Raw genomic sequence first — 19,193 nt, forward strand, 5'->3', positions numbered from 1 at the left:
GACGATTTCTCCCCAAAGCAGTTACAGCCCATCTCCTTCATTGACCACTTCTCCAGAGCTTAAACCAAATGCACTTGATATGTACAGCGTATTGCTACCCAATCGCCCAGACCCGGAGTACAATATACTATCTATCCCAACCTTCAAACAGCCAAGATACCAACACCACAACCAAGTACAAACCGTCCGATTAATCTCGACATCCTCCATCATTCTCGGCATCCATAAAAGACAAGCACGGCATCCCGACATCCGAACAATCTCCGGCGGTCTCTGCAGGCGACGAAGCTGATACGCCGTAGAAGCCCCCACCAAGCGTGCACCGAGCTTCAGCCGGGGAATGGCCGGCTTTGGCTCGGCGTTGCGCGCTGATTGATAGATGCGACAGCTCTGCTTTTTTAGCATGCTTGGCCTTTCTGACTTAGTCCGTTGTCTGTTTTTGTTTTGCCTTGCAGTCCGGTTCACTTTTTCCTCGTGGATTAAATCAGACATACCGGTCCTTTCTACAAAAGGGTTGTCGGAGAAAGTTACGCACATCAACAACACACAAAGGTCTCTGGAGTTTCACGTTCTTGACATGTCGCCCTGCAGGTGCAAGCCCAGACCGAGAAAATTCCGACACGAGATCAGACACCTAGCTCCACTCTCGGGTGGCTTGATCCCGAGCATATGGAAGACTAGGGTCTAGGTATAATAGACTCTGCTGGTGCTGAAAAAAAAGAGGATTGCGTGACATATACATGCTTCCATGCCCCCCTACTTTCTTCTTCTTCTTCTTCTTCTATCCCCCTGGAAAACCAAGTTTTTCGGCCTATGAACACCTTCAGACTGTCTTCAACTTTTCCTTGGCACTCAACATCACTGCATGAATCACATACCAGGCTATTCATGGCTTGGCATCCTCCAGACTGGTGATTCTCAGCTTGAAACAAGAACCCGATTGACTTGCATGCATGGCAACACATGACTGGGTTGGATTTTATGATGGCCCAGGCCAACAAGAGCAGCAGCAAAACACAGTGTGATAATTCAACACCTCAAAGGCCCCAGGACACCAATCTACAAAATCGAAAGAACGCTTGGTGAAGAATGTTGATGAATTAATTACTGAGTTACAGAAACTCGCAGGTAATAGAGACTAAATACAGCCAGGAAAAAAAAAACAGCCAGAAAGCACAAGAAAATCATTAAGTGCTCTCCGAAAATTTACAACCAGCATGATCAATCGACTTTCCAAAAAGGGTGATGACTGACAGATTTTTTTTTTTTGGAAACTGCGCCGGACGGGATGCTCCATAGAGATCATCCATGCACACAGCAACAGTCACCGACTGACCGACAAAACCCTAAGCCGCAATACAACCAACGAGCAAACGTGTCGATGAGTACAATGCGGGCGAATCGGATCCTGTCTATCTGCAGCCTATACATATAACACTGGGTATCGAAAACATTACAAGCGTCAAGGGGATACTCGGCATTCCCGTCTCTTTTCCAATCAAAAGTGAAAGGTCGCTTATGCGAGCTCACGTTCAGTCTTACCACGGCGAACACGGCCAGTGGGAGACCAGGGGAAGTGAGCGACGGGGATGATGAAGAAGCTGTTGCTAGTATCGGCGATACCAGCGAGGGCATTGTACCAGGCGGAGAAAGCAGCCAGGAAACCAAAGAAGCCACCGGCCTTTTGGACGTTGACATTGGGGTGACCGTCAGGACCGCGCTGCAGGTAGGAGACACCGAGCAGGAGGAAGGTCAGGTCCAGGGTGAAGAACAGCGTGAAGAAGGCGACGGTGGACTTGAGGGTGCAGAACAACATGATGGTGGTGAAGATGAACCAGCCCTAATTATGACATTGTCAGCGGGCGATGGATTCCCTTGGCTCGACTTGTGTAAAGAGAGGCAAAACCTACCATCAGGAAAAGACCCATGGAGTCATAGAACTTGGAAGGATCGCTGCTTGTCTCACCGAGGGCCTTACCGATCTCGAACCCACCAGGGGTCAAGACGATAGCGAAAGCGATCCAGAACCCACCGTAGGAGGAGAGAGCAGTCGCACCGAACGTATTGCCGACGGCCATTTCCCTAAAAACACCGCCCCCAACGGGCACCTATTAGCCGCAGAACCTGGGTGGGAACCCCCCAATGGGCCACGGAAGTTACTGTTACATACCACATGCCCGAAAGCAGCTGGACAAGACCGCCGTAACCGAAGGCAAGACCGACCACGATGTTGGGGCTGGCGATATCCAGGGTCCCCATGTTGACAGCGCTGAGGACGAAAGTAGTGAGGGCGAAAGCGCACAGGCCGAGCGGAGCGGGATTGGCGAACTTGCGGCCCTCGACGGACTTGTACAGACCGGGCTGGAACTCACCCCCGAAGGGAGGCAGGGATGCTTCGGTGGCGTTGACGTGGGCGAGAGGTCCGTAGCCGAAGCGCGCGGCTGCGCGAGCGACCTGGTGCTCTTCCGCCGACATTTGAGGCTGCATGGCAGCGCCGCTGTTGCCCAGACCGTTCTGAGGAGAGGGAGGAGAGGGACCCACGTCCTTCTCCAGCTCCGCGTGGTCGGTGTGGTTGATTCCTTCAATTCCAGACATGATGTCGGTCTCTGATTTGTCGTTCACAGAGAGGAAAAGTAAGAAGAAAAAAAAAAACAGAAATTCGTGGATTGAAAAGTCAAAGTAATGCCGTACAACCCAGTTCTAGTTGGGGAAAGAGTTCAGATCACACAGTACTGGGGAGCACTGGGAAGGGAAGAAGGAAGCTATTATACTCTCCAATTGGGCCCTCGACGACGAGCCCTTGCCAATTGGACTTTGGCCAACCTTCCGTATTTTCATTTCGGTGGTTTTTTTTTTTTTTTTTAAAAAAAAAAAAACCCAAAACAATTTCCAGTAGCCGCCAGGACCCGTTCGGAGAAGTTTAAAGTGAAATCTGGTCGAGTAATCTAAAGTGGAGAGACAATGAAGGAAGAGACAAGAAGTGGCGAAATGCTCTAACATGAAAAAAGATCCTGGAACCAGTTGAGACGTGTTCCGTTTAAACCTCATCCTTCACCGGAATCATCTAGAACCCTGTCAGAGTCCTGCAGGGACGGAGAGGGAGAGGACCGATCACTCTCGGTAATTGGCAAGAGAGATAGGAAATAGGCGGGGAAAGAAAGTGGAGAAAGGATCTGGGGAAAAACAAGAGAGTGGGAAAAATCACCGAGGATTAACTTGAGCCCTTGTGCTCCTTTGGACGACGATGTACCACATACGACGTCCATCTGAAAAGCTCATAATCTTTCATGGAACTGGGGCTAGTTCTCTGGTGATCCGGGATATTTCATGGACTGAAGGTGAAGCGACATAAGTGATCGAGTCCACTGGACTCCATCCAGTATTGAACTACAATGTCTGAGGAGCAATACGGAGTACAGCACGCATACAGTACTTTGGTTCACTGGGATTTGCAGCAGAGAAGGTCGAGGAGACTGGCTGGGACCGGCGTTTTCGGTGAATCCCAGTACACCGAGCACGTCACGACCTCGGTCTAACTGTGGAATGCACTTTTGTCAGACCAGTGAGAGAGTACATGGAATGGATTCTGACATGATTCACTCATGATTATCCGTACTCCATACTCGACGGAGTACATTGAAGTCACGAAAGGCAAAAGTCAAACCCGGTAGACTCTTAAGGTTAGGCTAATATCTCCGGACAGGATTACGCACCAATGAATTCAGAATGAAATCAAAATCCGTTACCAATGTGCACTGGGAGTATCGTGTTGTGATGGTGATTGCAATTTCAGTTTCTCTGATATCCAATTTTTCCCCCACTTGGCGTCAGTCTCAAGCCTTTAACCCTTTGCCCCTTTTTTTTTTTTTTTTTTCAGACCGGACAATCACCCCCCGGATACAACATAGACAACATCATATGCCATGCCGTACGATGCACGAAGTACCAGACACTGACTAGTCTGGCCGCATTCTCTCGATTGGGCCCTCAGTCCCGGGGAGGATCAGGATCGGCCCATGAGGCTCGGACCTGTTTGACTCTCTTTATTTTTCCTCTCGTAAGCCCCGTGATGAGATACACACTTGGTCAAGCTTCATCCCCACATGTGGCTCTGCGATAGGATCTATGGCTCACGCTAATGACTGATGTGGACCCCGTGGACGCCTGTGGACGTCTCTGTTCCCGCCTTTTGTCCCTTCTCCGTACGGAGGTTCATCACTCCGTACTGGCTTACGATTCAGGCCGGGACAGAGATTGCCCCGTTCAAGTTGAGACTACTGAACGATTGAGCTATCTTTGTGAGTTCTGCCTCCGTGGTGCTGTCACAGCAACAAGGGAGGATCGCCGCAGAAACGGTGCCAAGGTTCGTTAATCGAAAGTAATTTGGAAGACCCTAGGACCGTATAAATTGTACTCCGTACATCTAAGACGGTTCCACTCCTGCAGTGCGACAATCGTCCCGAAGCCTTGCTAAGCTCTCGGTGTACGCCGAAGGAAGCGATGAATTCTCTCCAGAGTGGAAGGATCCACTGAAACTAGGGCATTGGCTGGAATGTGTGGCGGTTCGCCAAGTAATAATAAACCACACACACACACACACACACACACCCACACCCACCACAGATGACCTTGATCTTGACACCGGGAATGTGTAAATGCGTAGGAATCCCCTTTGACTTTTCGAAATGATGGTTGATCTGGAGTCTGGCATCGACAGGGAAAAAGCCTGCCATGGACCTTTTTTCAATCCAGACCTGATCCGAGCGCAAACTCTGACGTGACAGGTGATGTTGCGCTTGTTCAAGGATAGCTCCCTTCACCCGTCGAGTACCCTGGCGCTCTCTGCTCCCGCGGATACTCCTGGACGTCTACCGAGCATTATGCAGGTGCAGAAACCTGTGGAATGCACAACTCTCTCAGTGAACTGGCATTTCCCCACATTCTGCTCATCCCCCCACTAATGCCCCAATACTCCAGATTTATCTACCAACAGGTACTCTCGGCTGTGTACAACACGGGCTCGGTGGAGCGGAACACTTTCTCGGCTGTTTCCATCGTTTTTTTTTTTTTTTTTCTTTTACCCACGGAGTCCCGCGGAGGAATGGTTTGATACGGATGTCGGCGGCATGGCGGGGGAAATTCGTTCTTGATTTGACGGAATTCTGCTTGCAAGCAGATGCATCTGCACGGATCCGCCGGAGTTCCCCCGCTTTTCTACCTGAGCATTGAGGGCGCTCAGACTACAGGCCATGCTCAAATTCCAGGAATGCTCCTTCGATGCTCGCTGATTACTCACCTGGTGCTCCATCCAATCGGCAACTCCAAATCAAGACGCTATACAGAGAATTTATTAGCCCAGGGTTGTTTGTTCTGGTGTACGAGGTCGTTGATGGCATTGCTACCCTCATATTCCAGAGCACTCATCCTATCCAAAAATAAACACTCCCCACGTCATGAACATGGAGCACAGAGTAAGTTTCCATGTTTCCCCTCAGCGCCTTTTCAAATCTTATAGCTTAACCCCATCTACCGTCATGGACGACGATCCGGATGGCACAATGCTGCAACGGGCAAGAGAAAGTGTGTCGCAAAAACCTGATCGGTCTCGTTGGCGGCAGATGTGCCTACTGTCTCGCAGTTCGCGGCCTCCGCCAGGCGGATAACCCTCCTCTGCGACTCCGACCCATGCTCTCAACAATAGAGGATGAAATGAATGGTTGTACGAGTCACGAAATCCTCGTCTACCGGCACAGCCTTGAGTGACTGAAGATCATGTGTAATCAACAAATGATCAATTATCCAAAAGTCCTACGTTCGATTCTAGATCTAGCTCTGTTCATATCCACAGACCTATACAAACGTCGCCAATCAAGACAGGAAACCCCCCGTCCCCACTCAAGCCGCAGCCTCAATAGACTTCTGGAACTCAGCACTGAACGCATAATCAATATATCCCTTAGGCTCTTTGGGGACATAGAAAGTACCACTGTCATAAGGCACGAACGGGATGCCCTTCTGAATACGGAACGGCAAATCCGGATTCGAGATCCACGGACGTCCAATCCCAACAATAGCATCATAGTCCGCATACTTCTCATCAACCGCCCGAACCGCCGTCTCAGCCTCATACCCACCAGCAACAATGACCGGCGAAGCCTTGCCATACGCCCTGAGGAAGAACTCCAGCTGATCATCCGGCCCAACAGTCGCATTCTCCGCAATGCCAGACTCCACCAAATGCACATACGCAAGTCCCAACTGTGCCGTCTGCGTCGCCAGATACTCAAACTGCGGCTTCGGATCCTCCATCCTCATTCCCTGGAACGTACCCCAAGGACTAAACCGAATCCCAGTCCGATCCGCCCCAACGGCGTCCGCAACAGCCCGCGAAACCTCAACCGCGAACCTCGCCCGACCCTCCACACCCCCACCCCACGCATCCTCCCGCCGATTGCACGTATCCTGAATAAACTGATCAATCAAATACCCATTGGCCGCATGGATCTCGACCCCGTCAAAGCCCGCCGCAACGGCATTCCGCGCCGCTTGCGCATAGTCCGCGATCCATTCGAGGATCTCGGACTCGGACAGCGCGCGCGGCGTAGGAGATTCTGCGTTCAGCGCCGTCGCGCTGCTCGAGATGAGATCGAAGCCGCCCTCGGCCTGCAGAAGCTCCCGGCTGGCAACTCGTCCAAGCGCCCACAGCTGTAGGTAGATGTAGCTGCCTTTTGTGTGCACGGCGTCGGTCACTTCCTTCCATGCGGCGATCTGCGCGTCGTTGTAGATGCCTGGTGCGTTGGGGTAACCGCCGGCGCGGGCGGAGATGGAGGTTGCTTCGCTGATGAGGAGCGTGCCTGGTACTGAGGCGCGCTGGGCGTAGTACTCTTTCACGAAGGGGAGTGGGGTGTATTTGTCATCGGCGCGGAAGCGGGTCATTGGGGCCATGGCGATGCGGTTGGAGAGCTCGACGCGGCCGACGCGGAGCGGGGTGAAGAGTTTGGTCATTTTTTGGTCTTGGTTTATCTTTATCTGGTAAATGCTATTCAGTTGTTCAGGGAAGGGGGAGGGGAAATTCTGAGTATATTTCAAGTACGGAGTACATGACTATAGGGTTTTATATCTTGCATTTGATCGTCGTGTCTGCCTGCTTCGTAGAACTTCCAAGGTTCTCCACTTGGATTAACAAGCAATGGAGTTAAGCCGGTTTCCGAAATCATAACGCCTTGCTCCATGATACATCCCGTGTCTCGCAATTCATCAATCTCCAAGAGGAACGAGTGGCGGTTCTGATTTGCTGCCGGTTGGCCCACTCTAACCCTGGCTCGGGGGAATTAATAATACACAGTAAGGGTGTCCAAGCATAATGGATTACCTGTGTGCATGATAGCAGCTCGTTATAGATTGGAGATTGACGTTTCTTTAACAGTCAATAGTAGCGGAAAAGGAACATGTAGAAGCTACCTATGTACTTGAGCACATGGAGACTTGTGCAGGCGCAAATGTCGCCAAACGCCACCCTCTGGCCCAGCCATGGACTATAATCATTGCACAAACATGGGTTCCTGGTATCATAACGGAGTGAAGAAGAACGTAGAACAAAAAAAAAAAAGAATGATTGACATCATCGCTCCAGGCGACCAACAGTAGCTTCGAGCTGTGCGTTGAACGCCCGGATTTGGTTCAAGAGACCGCCTTGCGCTCCAGGGGCTCGGGAACTCACATCGGCAACAGTGCGAAGCATGAATTCAAGATCCGGAGAAGAATCCGCAGCAGAAGCAGAACGTTGCCTGTTGCGATCGAGGGCCAGTTCAAGGCTGTGGAGGGAATTGCTGATCGTGGATCGTGACTAGGAACTGTTGTCAGTGATGTTTTACCTTCAGGGCTGTCACAGAAAGATCTCACCAATTTCGCCTTCTCCTCTTCAATATGTCTGCTGCGCACTGCATCCATCTGCAAAGCTATGTTCTCGCGTTCTCGACGGACACGGTATAGATGGTTCCGGAGATCCATCATCTCCCGCTTAGTCTTCTTCAATTGCACGCCAAGTACGAAATTGCTATCGAGGATCCCACTTAGGTCCATGAGACGGCTCTCAAGCTCCGAGCCATAAACTTCAACGGCTTTTCTCTTCCGCGACCACTCTGCACGTCGCGTAGCATTTGCCTCGTTCGCAATCCCATCCTTGAGTGTGTTGAGTGTCTTCTCCAGAGTCTCGCGGCAGATCTGGCTCAATACGTCGGCCGGGTTGACACCACCGCGGTTGGGCATCTTGGCCCTTTGGTGCGTGGTAAGTTCATCGGCGGATTCATCTTCGTCTCCAGATTCGTTGGCCGTGGATGCCGCACCACCGAGAGAATTGACATTCGCAAGACGATAAACGGTGACCGGGACTGTTTCCCCACGGGGCTCTCGAGTCTTGCGACGAGGCTGTTCTTGTGTAGCATCAGGCTCGGGCTGGTACTCTGACTCGTGTTCCGGCTCAGGCTCCACTGCGCGACTAGGCTTCTTTCCAGTTCTGCCGCGTTGTGACTTGGGTACTGCAGATTCCGCTTCGGCTTCAGGCTCCGGCTGGTCTTCTGTTACGGGTTCAGACTCGAGCTCGGGCTCCACTGCGCGCTGCGTCTTCTTTCCGGGTTTACCACGTTGAGTCTTGGGTACTGCAGATTCCGCCTCGGGCTCCACCTCCGACTCCATTGCGCGGTTAGCGTTTTTGCCAAGCTTGCCACGTTGAGACTTCGGGACTGCGTATTCAACTTCGGATTCTGGTTGATTTTCTGGCTCGGGCTCGGGCACAGGTTCGGCTGTGTGTTTAGTCGTTTTCCCGTGTCTGCCGCGAGACTTAGGTACCGCAGATTCTGCCACTGGTTCTGGCTGCTCTGCCGTCGCATCTTCAGGCTCCGATTCGGTGTCAGTTTCGACGGCGCGTTTCGCTTTCTTCCCAGGTCTACCACGGGACTTGTGTGTCGCAGATTCTGCTTCTGGCTCTGTTTGGTTTGCCGCCACAGGCTCAGGCTCCACTGCTTGCTTCGCTTTCTTCCCAAGCCTGCCATGTTGTAGCTTGGGCACTGCAGATTCCACCACACTTTCGGGTTGGTCATCCTTTTGGGACGTTGGCTTGCGACCCCGACGTGGCCCCGAAGAGGGCCCTGCAACATCTGGTATAGGTTCAGGGGAAATCTTCTCAGTCTCGATAGCTTCAATGGTCTCCTTGTTGAGTAAGGGTCCTCCACGAGGTCGTTTGGTCTTGGGGGCCTCCTCAACTTGGGCTGCTGCAGGCTCATCCTGCGCCTGGGTTGTCGGATCTTGTACAGCGGTTACGTTATGCAATTCTAGTGTGTTGTTCTCAGTGGGTTGATGCCGCGGGCGACCCCGAGGCTTTTTCGTCTTCGTAGAAAGCCCTTGAGACGGCTGGCGGTCTTGCTCTGGTGCATCATCGGATGGTAGACCATTGTCAGTCATATCGACATCATCAGTAGTCGGCGTATGGCTAGCTTTAAGAGCCTCGGCAGAGCTGCCACGTGGTAACAAAGCTTCTGAGGCAGATTTATCTGTCTGATCAACAGGAGAATCGGTTTCTGTGGTAGCCCGCTGATTCTTCTTGACTCTTTGAATTCGCTCCTCAGGCCTTGGTGGTGGCCGAGCGTTATGTTGTTTCTCGGGAAGTAGTTGCTCTATGTATTCAGGCTGTTCGACACCAAGCCGAGGTTGAGGTGATGGAAGTGGCGCTTGTGATTTTTCTGCTACTGCAGGCGCCGTAGGACCATATACTGGAGATGTACTTTGGGCTAGTGACTCTTCAGTGGCTGGTCTTGTTGGGTTCACGACATTGGTCTCCTCTTCTCTTGGGGGTTGATCTTCGACCGAGGTCTCCGGAAGGGGTGAGATGGGAGGCTGCGGGGATTTGTTGTTGGTTATTTCTGATTGAAGAGATACGTCTGTATTCGGCGGTTCCTGGATGTGGCTTGTTTGAGGCTCTGTGCTACCTGCATTTTTATCAACAGGGTGTGGATCGCCATTCTGAGATCGCCCGCCATTCCGACGTGAAGGAGTATCTTCTACTACATTCGTAGAACCTATAGAAACGTTAGCACACAATTCTAGCATAGCATACTACCCCCGGTCCATCACACACCGATCTTTCTCCTCTTGTTGCTTCGCGTTCGTTCAGGTCTATCGTCCGAGGAGGGTATTTCATATGTCGAGGGTCTTTCTGGGAGCTTGTTGCGCGCACTTCCCGGTGTGCGCTCAGTCCCCTGGGCTAGTGAACCTCGCTGCGATACCTTTAACGGTGTTGTGTTGGGCGCGGTCTGTGTTCGCGGAGGATTCTGAGCTTCAGGGACAGTCGCAATCGGTGCGGGCGCTGATAATCCAAGCGCTGGGCTACCAAATGAGAACCCAAAATTGACCTCTCTTGCTTTGCGCGTCCTGTACCAGCAAATCAGTATCCATGTTATGGTTTCGCGGGGTATAGGCAAGGCGCGTACCCAGCTCCACGCTGCCGCATTTGCTGCCGCTCCTCTCGCGCTGTCAATTGTTAGCACTTCCACACATAGATAATCACAGCACCACAATACATACTGGCTTCCATTTAGGAGGAACGGCGTCGTAAGAGACGCGTCGCGTTGATGGTTGAGGAATAAAGACGAGCGGTCGGAGCCAAGGCGATCAGTGCCGATCCATTTTTGTGCCGATTTCTCCGCGCTCTTCAACCTTCAAAACTCCAGTAATTGCACCTTCTCGGTTATTCTCAAACCAGTAGTTTCAAATGGGTTGGTTCTGGGGCGACAAAAATGATACTGTCCAAAAGCTCGAACCGGGGCTTCGTGACTATCTCGAACAGGAGAAGCCCGACAAATATGTGCCTGGACCCAATGTGAAGCCAGCCTCGACACCCACTCCATCGCCCGAACCGTCCGCACCGTCCGAACCCACGAAACCGAAAGTTCCTGCAGCATCACTCTACCAAGATGGCCGTTATGCGGATCTCTGGAAAACCTACAAGCCGCCGATTGAGCTTGACGAACAATCTGGAGTCCGCGGAGCGTCTCGAGTGATTGAAAAGTACAAGGAGCGCGGCGACACAGTGCAGCGAGCAGCAATGGAGAATTGTGCCTTGGAGCATGAAGCCTTGACACACTGCTTCAAGACCGGCAATTGGCGCAAGCAAATTGAAGCCCGGTTGACCATGTGCTCGGCGGAGAATGGCACCTTTTCGCGATGCTTTACGACCCAGACTGTGAGTTGATCCCACAACGGAGCTTTCTCGATCATTTCAATTCTAATCCTCTTCCGTTATGACAGAAATTTCTCCAAGCTCTCGGTTACGCAGCCGGTTTCGAATATGATGCCGACAAAGAGGAGCGCATTCAGATGCATGCCGACAAACTCTACCACCAGATGCTCGACTACGAAAAGCGAGTTGAGGATGCAAAGGCAGCTGGAATTGAGCCACCCCCTCTCACGTCGCTTTTCAATCCAGAGAAACCAACGCAAACCCCGGAAGTTGGCCTTGAGATTCCTGGAGGGGAGGTAATCCCCGAAGAGCTCAAACCGTCGAAGCCCTTACAGAAGCTCACGCCACATGAACGAGAGCTGGAGATTCGGGCACACTATGCGCAGCGGGAACAGCACAAAATGTATGCACATGAGGCTGCACCGTTCATGAAGACCCAAGTTGATGCTCGGCAGAAGCGACAGGATAAGGCTGTCAGCTGGTTTGGAGAGACTCTCGGAAAGTGGATCTCGTAGAGGGAATTTCGATTCTTGTATTTACTATACTATTTTACTATGAAAAAAAGCGACTGGAGAGGCGTTGAGGGTTCTCTGAATTTGCATTGTATCGCCCTTTTTTAGTCTCTCTGGAGAGTAACGGTTACACTTGAATGTAGTCCTTGGTGTAATTCGTCGGTGTCTCACTTTCTGTTCTGACTCCATTATTAATATCTGCTTCTCTAGTTACCTCTAGTCGAGAGAAGTGGGTAGTGCTTGAGGACCTCGGGAAGAGAAGGGAAATCATAACATGGACATTTCTAGGACATTTCTAGTTACAACAGCCAGTTTAGATGTCAACTGATGAATATCAATGCTGGATGAAAATATTTAAAAAAAAGGTCTTTTGGTCCGTCGCCTATCTAATCGTCGGTCGCGTTCTCCCGCGCAAACAACTCGAAGCATCATCGTAGAATCACGACTCTCTTCAACCTTCGCAACTCTCCAACTCTTCCCTTATCCAACACCTAGTCGCATTCTTTTTTTTTTTTTTAAATCTTTTCTCTTTGGATGACTCCTCCTCCCTGTCCTCTTACCTGAGACCTAAATCCTATCCAATTCAAAAATTACCCCAGATATCACCTGGCAAAAAAAAAAAAAAAAGATACCTTCATCATTGGACTCGGAAATTCTCCCTTCTCTCCTTAGGCCATATTTTACGATTTACAACCAGTGGTGCTCAACTAGCTGAGCTGCGGCGCTCGCCATGAAGGCCACCCCGTTGCTCATCTCATGGCATAATGACAATGCCCCTATCTACTCGGTGCATTTCGATCCCAATGGCAAGGGCCGGTTAGCTACTGCTGGAAAGTAGGTTTTGGTCTGTCCTCTGAGAGCGTGGAATGATTTTTACTGACCTCTGTCTTTCTAGTGATAACAACGTCCGAGTATGAACCTGCCCTCCGTCGTCCTTCGCACACCTTGATCTGACATGTTCTACAGCTCTGGAAAGTCGAGTCTACTGGGGAGGAAAGAAGAGTCTCTTATCTGAGCACTCTGATGAAGCATACACAGGCCGTCAATGTGGTCCGCTTCAGCCCCAAAGGTATGTTTTTGCACAGGATAGCAGATAACCGCAAGTCTGACAAATACAGGGGAGATGCTGGCATCTGCCGGAGATGATGGAAATGTCCTACTATGGGTCCCTTCGGAGATACAAACACAAGCTGGACTAGGCGAAGATCGCTCGGACGATAAAGAGACCTGGCGAGTGAAGCACATGTGTCGCTCATCCGGTGCTGAGATCTACGACCTGGCCTGGTCTCCCGATGGTGTGTTTATCATTACAGGCAGCATGGATAACATCGCACGGATTTACAATGCTCAAACTGGTCAGTTGTTCTCGAAGAGTCCCCAAACAGCTCGCTAAGCTGACCGAATTCTACAGGGCAAATGGTACGACAGATTGCTGAGCATTCTCACTATGTGCAAGGTGTAGCATGGGACCCGCTTAACGAGTTCGTCGCGACTCAATCGTCCGATCGGTCCGTTCATATTTATACATTGAAGACCAAAGATGGACAATTTACATTGACACCACACGGGAAGGTTCTCAAGATGGATCTCCCTGCCAAACTTGTCGCATCCAACAGTCCTGCGCCTCCAGAGATGACTAGCCGGTCCCAACAAAGCACTGGAAACTCTGTTGTTATTGCCTCGCCTGCTCCCTCAACTCCGGGAACCCCAATGGCTTCCAACCTACCTATGGATCCTCCTCCAGTCTCACACAGTCGTCGTTCTTCGTTCGGCTCGTCTCCTTCCATCCGGCGATCTGCATCTCCTGCTCCGTCTCTCCCGTTGCCCGCCGTGAAACCATTGGAGGTCTCCTCCCCGAGTTTTGGTGGACTGGGGGTCAAGAATGCCAGCATTTATGCCAACGAGACGTTCACTTCTTTCTTCAGGCGACTGACTTTTGCTCCCGACGGAAGCCTGCTGTTCACACCTGCGGGCCAATTCAAGACCAGTCACGTATCAGCTACGGACTCTACAAAGACAACAGACGAGATCATTAACACAGTCTACGTTTACACACGGGCTGGTTTCAACAAGCCCCCGATCTCTCATCTTCCAGGACATAAGAAGCCATCTGTGGCCGTCAAATGCTCCCCGGTCTTTTACACGTTGAAGCAGGGTACCCAGCCTGCCAAAAACATAACCCTTGATACATCTTCGAGCGAGGAGATGTTCTTATCTCTTCCAGACCCCGTGGTATCAGGAGCCCCATCTTTCACCAGCCAGCCCCACCTGGTCCTTCCATCTTCAACGACGGCCGAGCCATCAAAGCTTCCGCCATCTCAAAAGGCTGCCCAGGATGGCAGCAATGAAGCAGGTCAGAGCTCGGCGCCGGTCTTTGCACTTCCTTATCGCATTGTATACGCCGTTGCCACTCAAGATGCTGTTTTGGTATATGACACGCAACAACAAACCCCGCTATGCATTGTTAGCAATTTGCATTTTGCCACTTTCACCGACTTGACTTGGTAAGTGCTGTTTCTATGCTCAATACCCATGTATAACTTTCTAACGCACAACAGGTCCGCCGATGGATTAACCTTGATCATGAGTTCCTCGGACGGCTTCTGTTCTACACTCTCATTTGCACCTGGGGAGTTGGGTCAAACTTACACAGGACCAACTTCTGTGGCTCACAACAATGCAAACCCAAGTACCCCTGCGACGAATGTCACCCCTCTTCTGACACCAACGCCATTGGCATCGTCACATGTGCCATCTCCAATCAAGACAAGCCAGGCCTCCTCAAGTAATACCGGCCCCGCACCGCCAGCTAGCCCCGCACGGTCCAGCTCCTCGTGCTCAGTTGTGACACAGCCTTCCACGCAGCCAACCCCCGCGGGAGTCGTGAACAATCCTACTCCGACCCTCGGGACTGTTCCGTCGGTCACAGCAACACACTCTGCACAGCCACCAACACTTCCATTGACTACCCCACCACAAACACCCATCTCAGGCGCTCCACAGAACGGGCCCACTACGACAGGTAGTAGTGTTCTGGGCAAGCGCGACGCAAGACCTGCAAGCGAGTCTGAAAAAGAAGAGGGCAAGGCAGACCAAAATCATGTATTGCAGCAGCCACCAAAGCGGCGCCGGGTGGCGCCCACCCTGATCTCGGCAGGCACTGATGGAGCCTCATCCTCGAAGTAAAACAAGTTCTAAGTTGAGATTATGTTCAAGTCATCGGCTTCTTGACCCTTTTCTCGGCCTCGGCATGCAAGGCATGAAATGACCAATTTGCTTGGGCAGCTGCCACTTCTTATGATTCATGGTTTTTTTTTATATCCTCCTCAAATTCTACGTTCTGTGTTTGCACTATCTTTGTTTTTGAATTTTTGGACAACAATCGGGTCTATGGTGGATGGAGTTGTGAGAGCTGATCTACCTTCTCGCTCATGTTTCCTCTTGATCTATGCCCGAATTGTGGCATGAGAATAAAGATTGAAAATGTATTATTTTTGCCTTAAAGTAGACGATTTAGGGAGATTATCGAAAACAATGCTTTCGGAATCTAAAGACCGCTCTCCAGATTCTCGGGCAATACCAAAATAAAACATCTCAAGACGTCTCATTCATTCCGCCATTGAGCTATAAGCCAACGCATGTTCGTATGTCCCAAACCCCCTTGAGCATTAAAAAAAAGGTGACCATGAAGCCTATCCCTTCTTGATCCATCATCTATCATACATGAGCGACAACAGTTCGCCTGAGTATAATAATAGTAGCCAATCACAACACTGAGTGTGAGTTGGGTCACTTCGTCCCCTCCTCCCTCGACGTAAAATTCGACAATTCATCTAGAACATCCAAAAGCGAACAATCAGATGGCACCACCGATCTCGCCTCGGTAGCATGTGTGCTAGTCGTCACGGTGGTGACATGGAGTGTTTTCCCAAGCTCAGACTTTGAAACCCGAGATGCGACAGGAGCAACAGCCAACTCATTTGCCCACCGAAACAGCGTGTCGCCACTACGGGAACCACCGGCTGCGAATAGAAATTCGGGATATCTGGCGTTGGGGAGATGGTCTAGAATGTAGGTGGCAGCTCTCCCATTTCCAAAAGCAGCGTGTGGCGGTTCAAACTTCACAGAAGTTGCCTCGCGGACAACGTGGAAATCCGCACGCCCGCGATCACCGTTGATTTGATAGGCTAACTCGGAGGCGTGGCAAGCGGCTACTTCGCGGTCGAGCGCACCATCGTAGTGAAATGTTAGGGAGCAGCGGCGCTCCTCGATTCGGCTGCCCTCTGTTCGCTCGTGGAAATGTTCCATGATCTTTTTGATTCCCGCACACCATTTCATGGAGCTTTCGGGCACAAATGGAATCCATTGAGCTGATTCGGGGTTTCGTAGAAAACATCCGTTTTCGACTATGAAACCGAGCCTGTAGGGGAGTTTTTTGAGTGCTTCTTGGAGCTGCTCGATGCTCCGATTGCTGATCATGTACAGGATGTTTTTGGGGTCGTTTGCGAGTGTTTGTAGAGTCTCACAGGCTTCTATTGAGGGGATGGACTCTTCCATGCCGAAAGCTGGACCGAAGATTGCGCTGTCTTCTAAGAAAAACATCCGTGCTCTGGCGGCGAGGTATGCCTTTCTCAGGTCATCGGGTGAAAGCCGAGAGAGGTTATTTGTCTGTCGGATTTGTTGTATTTCGTGGGCTTTAGTAAGAGCGTCTTGTAACCCCGTGTGCCATTTGAGAGCAGTATAGGGAGATTTGCAATTGAGCAGGAAATTCCAGTTGAATTTCCGCTCCGTAGGGGACATCTCGAGTGCAGATTTGATCGCATCGGCACACTGTTTGTAATCCCACGGATTGACGAGAAGCTTATAACCTCGAAAGATGGATGCACTACCCACGAACTCGCTGAGGATTAGGGATCCATGTTTCTGGGAGGTAAGCTGTCCATCTTGGCAGTGGATAAAATCATGGCTGGTCAAGTTCATACCCTCACGCAGATTGGTAGCCATGAAGACATGTGCAACACTTAAGAGGGCGATGAATTGAAAGTGGCTGATGTCTTGCCGAACCAGGACTAAGGGCTGGTGAGTGATGGTTGAATAGGTTGCATTGATTCTCATTGCGATCTTTGAGATCTGTACCTCCAGCTCTGGGGTCTCAGATGCAGATGACATTACTTGGACTAGAACCACCTACACAAAACTTGTCAATATTTGCCACACGCAATAAGATTAAATATCCAACTTACCCGCTCCCTCCATTCTGGATAGGTCTTGAGAAACAACTCATATGCCAGAAGCTTCTGCTTGATTCCTCCGGGTGCATCCAATCGGTCTCGCGCTACCATGAGGTGTTTCCCTTGGTATTTATGACCGATGCTGCGAATCCAACCCTTGACCTCGGTGGATTGGCGTAATATATAAAGTGACATGGGGTCAATACCCATGGGAGAATTCACAACACTAATGTATCGATCGTTGAGGTGAACCTGATTTGCAGAGATCTCCAGCCTCCTCAGCCGGCTACAGGAGTGAAGAAAGTGGTTGCAATATTCCTCTGTCTGAAATCCAATCAAATCGGCTCCCAGAAGCCCATCTAAAAGTTCTTCGCGTGGATTCAAACAACGAAAGATTTCAGAGGAAGGAAACGGGGTATGCAAGAAAAGCCCAATCTCGGCCTGGGGTAGTCTTTCCCTCAGAAGGCCAGGAAGAACCAGAAGGTGATAGTCATGAACCCAGATTCTATCGCCTGGCTTCCAGTGCTTGATGATTGTTTCTGCAAATGCCTTGTTGAGCTTGAGGTATTGGACCCAAGAGTAACCGTTGTACTCAGTGTGCCGAGGACTTTCTTGCATCTGATAATGGAGGGCTGGCCAAAGGACCGTGCGACAGAAATGGGTGTAATGACCATCAAACTCGTTGTCACTCACAAACACAGTCAACGAATCATACGCATCCTGGAGGGTCACAGCGATGTCTGTCCTGGTAAGATCTGTCAATGAGTCAGTAGGCATGCCCAGAGTGCCCACCCAAATTCTGTCCTTAAGCAAGCTCGACCTTTCAGCGGCGTGTATGGCATTTTGCAGACCTCCATGGCCTTGTTCAGCGGCCTTGACAACCCAGTCAGTATCGGAGAGCGAGACTCGCGTGCTACCCTGGTATTTCATGCTCAATTGATCCTGGGATCCGTCCAAATACCACTCCTTTTTCGGTCCCTGAGCTGGGCTGCGACTACTCAAAATGGACGGTGTTGGAGGATCTGTCGCTTGGGAAGGCGGCTGATTAAATCTCCGGCTGTGTCCCCAGTGAATAGTACGAGGCTCACTAGGGCCGTGCCATAATCGATCATTGGCAATCGGAATCTCATCTTCTACTTGCCAAGTATATCCCCTCAACACCATCTCATCTTCTGTCGTGACCCCGGGTGTTAGCGGGAGACAGTCCATGAGACGATGATCCGACAGCCGCCCAACAATAGATCCAGGACCATCGACATTTGCATAGCTAGAGATGGACCCGTGCTGTCCATGCTTGGGCTCCGTCACTTGGAAATCAATAGTGTAAGGGAGGAACCTGGTGTAATCTCTCTCAGTCTCTGGAGCTTTTTAGGTTGAGGAAGGAACTCACAAAGATGCGATGAAGACCGTCATTGAACGAGATTGCAACTCCAATGTAGTATTTCTGTTGTAACTGAGGAGTTCGATTCTTGTAGGCAAATCAAGAATAGTTGACAGAGGATGGAGGGGCTCGAATTTTCGAAGAGGAAGGAACAACCTATTGCCATTGCTCTGGTATCTGGTGTACTTGAAAATCTTCCAGTAGGATCCTTTGATACTTCTTGTAATGACTTTTGTGAAACCAAAGGAGAGAATACGTATATAATGTCGATAAACAAGTGAAAACATAGGCTGCACACGAAATTCATTTTGTAGACATGCCTGCTACGGCTTTTATCAAATTACAATCGTGAGGTTTTTCTGATCTGGTTCAACTGTGACCACTAGCATTTGATGGCCGTTCAAACTGATTGCAGAGTGGAATTCGTTAACGCGAGCGACTTTAAGACGTTTTGGAGAGGCTGATGCTTGACTATGTGCGCCAGACTGCACATCTTCTTTCAGTGACCAAAACCATGGCTGGACTATTATCCAAGGTGGGCTTTGAGTAGCTTGAGTGGCTTGCAGTCAGCTCCTTTTAGCATTTATTCAATTTGTCTAGATTTCGTCCGACCAACCATCAAAAAGAGTCATTTCACATGGCCTACTCGCAAGTGTATGACCGTTGACCTCATTGCAATAGTGAATCACAACCGATTATGAGCCCTTCATGTAATGACAAAGGGTGTAGGCAAAGGAAAAGATTAGCCTTACAAAAATAGGCCTTGTAGATAAGGAGTACGCCACACAAAACCACTGAAGGACATCGATTATTACTAGCAGTCTATTGGTTGATGG

General features: G+C 50.5%; 6 protein-coding genes across 6 annotated transcripts; 2 read left to right on the forward strand and 4 right to left on the reverse strand.

Moving 5' to 3' along the window:
• Positions 1–1,516: 1,516 nt before the first annotated feature.
• On the reverse strand, positions 1,517–2,595 carry Pdw03_4398 (GPR/FUN34 family protein; the record flags this gene model as incomplete). The annotated part of the gene is made up of 3 exons (XM_014675705.1): positions 1,517–1,840; positions 1,911–2,082; positions 2,171–2,595. 3 exons carry the CDS (start codon positions 2,593–2,595, stop codon positions 1,517–1,519), a joined length of 921 nt encoding a protein of 306 aa, XP_014531191.1.
• Positions 2,596–5,895: 3,300 nt separating this feature from the next.
• On the reverse strand, positions 5,896–7,005 carry Pdw03_4399 (NADH:flavin oxidoreductase/NADH oxidase family protein; the record flags this gene model as incomplete). Its single annotated transcript, XM_014675704.1, has 1 exon — positions 5,896–7,005. The coding sequence occupies one exon, from the start codon at positions 7,003–7,005 to the stop codon at positions 5,896–5,898; it is 1,110 nt and encodes a 369-aa protein (XP_014531190.1).
• Positions 7,006–7,621: 616 nt separating this feature from the next.
• Positions 7,622–10,588, reverse strand: Pdw03_4400 (A.T hook-like; the record flags this gene model as incomplete). Its single annotated transcript, XM_014675703.1, has 5 exons — positions 7,622–7,846; positions 7,903–10,073; positions 10,133–10,425; positions 10,485–10,524; positions 10,579–10,588. The coding sequence occupies 5 exons, from the start codon at positions 10,586–10,588 to the stop codon at positions 7,622–7,624; spliced, it is 2,739 nt and encodes a 912-aa protein (XP_014531189.1).
• A 177-nt stretch (positions 10,589–10,765) lies between these two features.
• On the forward strand, positions 10,766–11,748 carry Pdw03_4401 (putative chromatin assembly factor 1 subunit B; the record flags this gene model as incomplete). Its single annotated transcript, XM_014675702.1, has 2 exons — positions 10,766–11,236; positions 11,302–11,748. 2 exons carry the CDS (start codon positions 10,766–10,768, stop codon positions 11,746–11,748), a joined length of 918 nt encoding a protein of 305 aa, XP_014531188.1.
• A 727-nt stretch (positions 11,749–12,475) lies between these two features.
• On the forward strand, positions 12,476–14,931 carry Pdw03_4402 (Chromatin assembly factor 1 subunit B, putative; the record flags this gene model as incomplete). Its single annotated transcript, XM_014675701.1, has 6 exons — positions 12,476–12,579; positions 12,641–12,656; positions 12,712–12,814; positions 12,864–13,100; positions 13,157–14,249; positions 14,304–14,931. The coding sequence occupies 6 exons, from the start codon at positions 12,476–12,478 to the stop codon at positions 14,929–14,931; spliced, it is 2,181 nt and encodes a 726-aa protein (XP_014531187.1).
• A 603-nt stretch (positions 14,932–15,534) lies between these two features.
• Positions 15,535–18,389, reverse strand: Pdw03_4403 (Alpha,alpha-trehalose phosphate synthase subunit, putative; the record flags this gene model as incomplete). Its single annotated transcript, XM_066100736.1, has 5 exons — positions 15,535–16,575; positions 16,643–16,668; positions 16,728–16,932; positions 16,989–18,312; positions 18,367–18,389. The coding sequence occupies 5 exons, from the start codon at positions 18,387–18,389 to the stop codon at positions 15,535–15,537; spliced, it is 2,619 nt and encodes an 872-aa protein (XP_065956136.1).
• Between the last annotated feature and the right edge of the window lie 804 nt (positions 18,390–19,193).

This window comes from Penicillium digitatum, chromosome 1, assembly GCF_016767815.1.
Source record: "Penicillium digitatum chromosome 1, complete sequence".
Taxonomy (NCBI): Eukaryota; Fungi; Ascomycota; class Eurotiomycetes; order Eurotiales; family Aspergillaceae; genus Penicillium; species Penicillium digitatum.